The sequence below is a fragment of the Mycetomoellerius zeteki genome, unplaced genomic scaffold (genome assembly GCF_001594055.1).
Source record: "Mycetomoellerius zeteki isolate Tzet28-1 unplaced genomic scaffold, Tzet1.0 scaffold70, whole genome shotgun sequence".
Taxonomy (NCBI): Eukaryota; Metazoa; Arthropoda; class Insecta; order Hymenoptera; family Formicidae; genus Mycetomoellerius; species Mycetomoellerius zeteki.
The window spans coordinates 1,374,113-1,381,451 of record NW_017257720.1 but is presented as its reverse complement, the minus strand read 5'-3'; the positions used below and the strand labels follow the sequence as shown (position 1 = coordinate 1,381,451).

The window sequence follows — 7,339 nt, the reverse complement described above, 5'->3', positions numbered from 1 at the left end:
CACACACACACACACACACACACCGCATATACGTATACGCACTAACACATAGTGGATTAGAACTGGCCTAGCTATTCTACTTTCACACATTTCTAATTTTTTAAATATTATTAGAAAAACATGGTATTGTAGCTTATAAATAAACTTTCTATATCATTATTGAATATGTACCTGTTCATCCAAAATAATATTATTCTAAACTAGAAACTGAATTCGCATAACCAATGTGTAGAATTTAACATTGAATGTCTATCTGGAGTAATCCAAATTCGTCGAGATTCACAATTACCGTGTTCATTCATGCGTACAGTAAACTCGCATAAATTAAACTGCACTAGTCACAGAGACCATTTCGTTAAGCTACTATAATAAGGTCCTAAAGAGTGCTGTATTGCTCCGGGGATTTTTCTTTTTGTACACACCATTTCACTGCACCAACATCAACATTGACGTCGAAGGACATGTACTAACAAAAGACTTGAATCCCCTTCTCTTTCGATTTCAGGTTTTCTACCAAGGAGTCGGCTACGCACGCCATCGTAGCGGTACACAACACAGACATCAACGGCCAAACAGTGAAGTGCAGTTGGGGCAAGGAGAGTGGAGATCCTAATAATGCTCAACAAACTGGACAGGTAAACGCTTCTCTATCTTTTCCTTTTATCCGCTCTACCAAGAGGACGGTTTCAACGTGAAATTTCGCTCTCCGAAATGTTCTTCACCAACATTTACATCGTTGCTCGTATCAAACCAGAAAACTTTTCTACTTTATTTCATGAATAAACATTGTCGTCGATTTTCCTTAAGGAAAAGGTTGGAGATAATTTTCCAACATATGAAAAAACAGTGACTTTACGTGCATCAGTGAATATGAATCACAAGCGACTATATTGCAGGAAGTTAGTATTGAAAGGGAATAATATATGTTGACACTGATATCAAATCTAATCTCCATTGTCTGCGTGTGTTAAAGCAACGAATGCAGAGCGACAGATTGTTCCACATAAATATAAAACACAAGCTTGCTGTTTTTATATGTTGTTTTATTCACTGAAACTTAGTGATTCGGTCTCGCCGAGACGAGACGAGACTAGCTCAAATCTCGTCTCGTTCTCGATTTGGTCTCGAAATTTTTAGTCTCGTCTCGGTATCGGCTTGGTCTCGACAATGACAATCTCGTCTCGGTCTCGATCTTGAATCGAGACTCTCAGTCTCGATGATCATAATAAGTGTTTTTTTCAATTTCTTCTATGATCTATGCGATTAAACTTTTAAACTTATTCATTATATTTTATGAATTAATTAAATTTTTAAACTATTTTATTAATTTGTGTATTAGTAATTTAAATTTTTTGAAAAATAAATTAATATATTTGGTTTAAAGGATATTTTTTTATGATTTAATTATTTTGTAAAGCATCATTAGTTATTAGAAAACATAGGAATAGGTTAAACGAAACATCGGCACATAATTTTATGCATAAATTCTTGGCTGACTTGTAGTCTCAAAGATAAATTTTAGAACATTAATATATTGTAATAATAACTAATGATGTCTTGTAAGTAATTTTTATTAAAGATTTTAATTCTTAATTTTTTGTATCAAAAATGTCAGTACAGTTTAAAACTTATTAAATATCTATATAACAATATATCTATATAAAAAGTTTATATATAATATAAATATCTATATAAAAAATTTAAGACTATATAAATATCTTACGCGTTGGAAAATATATCTTACATATTACAAAATTCGAGAGTCTCGTATCAGTTTCGAATTCGGACCTTAAGTCTCGTCTCAGTCTCGTCTCGGTATCGATATCGAGACTAGTCTCGGTATCGTTGGAAACACTACTGAAACTGAATAATGAATATTCTCGTTTCAAAGAAGCAAGTGCATTCAAAGAAGGAAGTAGTTATCAGATTCGATCGCGTTCGGTTCCTTCCGGTTTCGCGCGGCTAAAGTGTCTCTGTATATCGGTATATATGGTCTGAAAGTCCGACGAAAGAGTAAAGGCGGAAACGGAGAGAGGACAGGGAATCGGGCAAGATTCCGGTCTATTCAGGTGCCTCTCTTCGAAGTGTGTCGGGTCGGGTCTCTTAGCAATTAGCTCCGTTAGGATGGGTAGGTACGCCCGATCTGGGAATGGTACTCGAAGTACTTCCCAAACCCTCTCGCACTCCCCGGTAGTACTTCCGTGCATCCATCCACTGCTACTCGGCCCGTGACATCGCTCTAATTGATCTCTATTCCCATAACGCGTTTCTCCCAGGGGAGCCGAGATATCACGTTAGTACGTATCCTGCCATACCCTGTTCTCGTATTCAACGGAATCGAACTAGTTTGCGTGATATCCCGGTTCATCGTACTGCTTTAATGAAGAGCATAATAGCTGCACATTATTTCCGTACTTCTTAGAAACAAAACTATCGAAAAATCAGTGCAGTTTAAGTATATACACTAATAATGATAATATTATTTTCTCTCTCCTCAAAATTGTTTTCTCCCGTTTAATATCACAAAGCTTTGGAACAAAATTTTCAATGTTATTTAGATATTATTAGATATTATTCGGCAAATAAATGATTGTATAAATGAAAAAAAAATATATTCTTTTGTTTCATAAATATTAAATGTGCACGCACAAAAAACCAAACTGTATATTCTCTGGAAAATATTATTTCATGATAATTTGGTAGAATAATTTGATCTGATTTCACATTGTGCACCGTAAAAGAATGAATGAATTCACGCGAGAAACAGCGAAATAATAAAAAATAATTTACGTGACGGCAATGAAATGATCGCGTTGAAATTCTCGCGTCGCCCATTTCAAGTGAACGACCACACAAATCTTCGACGGAACGAAATTACCATTCCTGACCCTATCGACATCGTTAAGCATAAAATCCAGACAATGTTCTTGCTCTTTTCTATTTCATTCGCGGGTGTCGGAGGCGTCGGTGGCGTCGGCGGTGCTGGACAACTAGGATACTGGTATCCGCCCCAATCTTATCCCACGACAGCGACACAAATGCAAGCTGGTGGCTTTCTTCAAGGCATGCAGGGATATACCTATGGACAGTTCGCCGGATATCAACAGGCGCAATATATGGGGTAAGCTTTTCACATGAGATAAAGTTCCTTTTTCCCGAAAACCAAGTTTTTGACGACGAAATTTTCAATAATCGGAGATTTAAATGTAACATGAATATATAATCCCTCCATCTTTTTGCGGTATCAATGGATTGTAAACCAATTCGGAAATTTTTAATTTATATAATTCTAAAATTCATATTAAAGACTTTACATTAAGGACATAAGGAACATAATTATTCATATAGCTATATTAAGAACATATAGCTCGAATTTGTATATTAATTATAAAGATTCATTAATCTATATTATTACTTTTAATAAATTTATCTAATTGCCAATAACATAAAATACAGCATTTAGATAAGTTTTAAACACATTTATCAGTTAATTGTAACAAAAAATATTGACAATACAATATTACGTAATATGCGATATGAGAAACATTAATATTGTACCAAGCAGAACACGAATCCTAACATTTGTATGTAGAGGAGAAGGTGGTATTATGGCGCCCTATTTACATTTCATACTGTAATAACTACTGGTTAATAATCAGTATTTAAACCTAAAATTTAACAATTACATTCGTCAAAGTGTTGTTTATTGATTCTAGACTCAAAGTTATGAAACGTTTATTATTTAGGACATTAGTTATAAAAATGTAGCAACATTGAATGATGGCTAAAAGAGAAACAAGGATGGTAATGTGGCCTTCCATAAAAATATGTATAATAGATTTAATAAAATTGGTTTTGTTTAAAAAAAGTTTGGTTACACAAAATTAAAAAAAGTAAAATATTGCAGAATGTAAGCAAATGTATATGACGAACATATAATTTCTTTCGCATATAGGCTTAGTATTCAGTACTAAAAATTTATGGTACATATAACATAAACTATAAACTACATGAATTAACAATAGAGTTACAATCGATTTACGAAATAATTATTTTGATATGAAAAGCGCTCGAGGCAATCAGCACGCTTAGAGTGCCACATTAGCAAAATGCCATTCTATTATTTAATATTGCGCTCAATAACTCAAAGTATAATTAAATAATATGTTAAATAACAAACAATACATATTATATATTCATGTGATAATACGCTCTAGTGATAATACGCTTCTTCAAGAAGAATGAAGTATATAATTAAATGCTGAAATGTACTTTAAAAACGTTATCAAATATTTGAAAGTAAAAATGCGTTATAATAAATGCTGACTATTGTATGTGTACTGGCATATTATTGTCACGACGGCGGGGCTACTGAGCAAATAATTTCTTCACCAGTAATCACTAAAATTCATCACCTATAAATAGCAGAGATATTAAGAGGTCATTATATCTACACTGGCTATAATACCACCTTCTCCTCTACTATTCTATAAAATTATATGACGATTATAAAATTATTTGACGATTATATACATTTTTTACATACAAACATAGAATGGGAATGGGTGCTGTTCATGCTGCTGGCACAGCGGCAGGATGGGGTCAGGGATTACCTGGGGGACCACAGTTACCACCACACCACGCCACGACGGTCACGGCACCCCCAGGGGTGCAAGCCGCACCCCCACCACCACCACCACCGGCACAAATGATGGCCTACCCGATGCAACAGTTCCAGGTAACCATTACTTTATCTATCCCATCTGTATACGCGTGCAAGTGTGCGGCGTATTTGTTTGTGTGATGTTCGTTGGCTAACACCGGAGTGTTTCGCTTTTTACATACCTTTGCATCTTGCCCCTGTTACATCCAAAAGCAATTTCGTCGGTGCCAGTATTGGCTTGTAAATGTTGCACGTGGAAACTCGATTCGATATCAAAAGGATATCGAAAGCATGTGTCGACAGAAGAGTACGCATAGTATATATACATACGTATGTATGTGTATCTATATACATACATGTATATATGTATATGTATATATGTATACATATTATATATATATATATATATTGTCGGTGATCTTAGGAAACCTCGTAAACTTAATACTTGATATATCATTGGAGAGATCGAGCGAAAAAACATGGTACAATTTTGCACGGGTAGAACAATAAACATAACTACAATAACATATATGATATAATTAGCTGCATACATATATTCGGTATATTTTAGCTTGAGTTAACGATATTGCGAGGTTATGAGAGCAACCGCGATATGCTAATTTTAGTAATTCATACCAGCATTATTTACAATAATTACATAACGTATGTAAATAAAAACTTGCACACACGCGCATTTTCTTAAATTTTATTATTGTAAAAACTCAAGATTATTTTCTCTGTCAGATTAACAATACATTGTCTGCAATATCATAGCTACGTGTTATGTTATCAAACTTCGATTTTTCCATTATTAATTTAGACCACAAAATTATTCATCCACCATAAATAAATCGGAAGTTTGCTTAATAATTATTGAGAAATAGTGCTGTGTATGAATGAAATATGAACTACTGTCGGGACTATATATGCTTATGCATTAAAGCTTTTACGATGTTTTTTTTTTATAGACAGAGTTGGGTAAAAGACAGAGAGAGAATAGAATATTCATACTATATGTTATTTGTATTCGTATAACTTGAAATTATAATAAGATCAATAAAATGGTAAGTATTCATCTTACATAAGAGAAATGATACAATATGTTACCCATCTCTACTATGTAAAATAGATGTACTTTTTAGCTGGTTGCGAAGAATGCGTTAATTTTCTCATTGACGAAAGTGCTTTACGGCAGTTGTGATTGTACTATGGTAATTGTGTGGAGAATGTTTATAGTACGCATGTATCTAATAGATCCACATAATTAACGGCGAGAAATAATAGAAACTTTATATAGCATTATTTCGATTATCTTGTACCGAATTTCGAGAGATATTACTAGAAACTGAGAAAATAAAAGTTACTTTAATTTTTTTGTTGAAACATTTAAAAAACGATGTTTGGTGTTACAATGATATTCGTGAAATTAAGAAGATATTATATTACATTAAACAATTATGTTTTGTACTTTCTTATATAATTATCTTTTCAACGTAATTTTCAATCCATTGACATACAATTGCACTCTTACTAGCAAAGTAATTTTTATTTTTTGTACACCAGACATTGATAAAGCAAGACAGACTCGCTTTCCCGCTCGACACGTGGTTATAGGAGATTGTCGAGATTTAGTTATGTTGCAAAAAAATTGTGGTTCATGGCAGTGAAGTGAAATATGATACTTATCGTAGTTGTTGTCCAGAAAAGTACACCTCGACCATCTTGCTTTCTGCACAAAATGCACACGTAAGAAAGTGCACATTGCACACAGGCACACACGCCATCGCTAAAAACGACACTACTACAAAAAAAAATCTGGAATATTTGAAAAGAGATCAGGGATGGCTTCGGGCAAGCGCAGCGAATGCATTTCAACTCAGCACCGCTTTTAATGCCCCGCGTTCTTTTTGCTTCAAGAACAATTTCTGAACTTGACAACTTGAAGTCTCAGAATTGAGAACGACTATCTTAATTTAAAAGCTCGCTAAAAACTCTAGTCTGAAATTTTCAAATTAACTCTGTTGTTTCTTTATATTTTCCTTTCTATCATTTATTAAGTAAATAGAAAAAACTTACATGAAATATATTAAAAAATGTTTTGACATTTATAATTTTATATTATATAAAAATAGTATTATTATTACAAAATCACATCTTATTCCGACATTATGTATTTCATACATTTTTACTTATTATTTAAGTCTAATTTTTTAAATTATATAAACTTCAGTGATAAAATAAAACAATATGAATTTGTTTTTTAGTATTTTCAACATATATGTACACTATTATATCACAATAGAAAACAACAATTCATAAATTTACGGAAATGGAGGGTAAATCGGCTCGAGGTTAAGAGATCCTACTTTAAGAGAAAATACAGTTATTAGGAATAAAAGAATAAGTTTTCTGATCAACAGGACTATAGTAGACTTTGTTGAAGTACAATAAAACTGAAATAAACTGAACTGAATCAATGAGCGAATATCTGATTGTAAATCCGATTTGCTCACTAATTCCTTTCATCCGCTGTACTTTAATTTAATGATCCGCAAAAATCTCTCTAAATGGATTGGCAAAAATAAAAAACTAGTAAGTATCATAATGTTTTCGGTTTTTAAGTTACTCATATATATATATATATATATATATATGTTCATATTACGCATTAAAAAA

The 7,339-nt window shown here is 32.9% G+C and overlaps 1 protein-coding gene across 1 annotated transcript in view; it reads left to right on the top strand.

Moving 5' to 3' along the window:
- Positions 1-7,019, top strand: part of LOC108729102 (nucleolysin TIAR) — a 442,199-nt gene extending 435,180 nt beyond the window's left edge. Inside the window, 6 exon segments of the mRNA XM_018458044.1 lie at positions 506-683; positions 2,919-3,121; positions 4,555-4,738; positions 6,928-6,945; positions 6,947-6,972; positions 6,974-7,019. Of these exon segments, the coding sequence (XP_018313546.1) occupies positions 506-683; positions 2,919-3,121; positions 4,555-4,738; positions 6,928-6,945; positions 6,947-6,972; positions 6,974-7,019 (655 nt within the window).
- Positions 7,020-7,339: the final 320 nt, after the last annotated feature.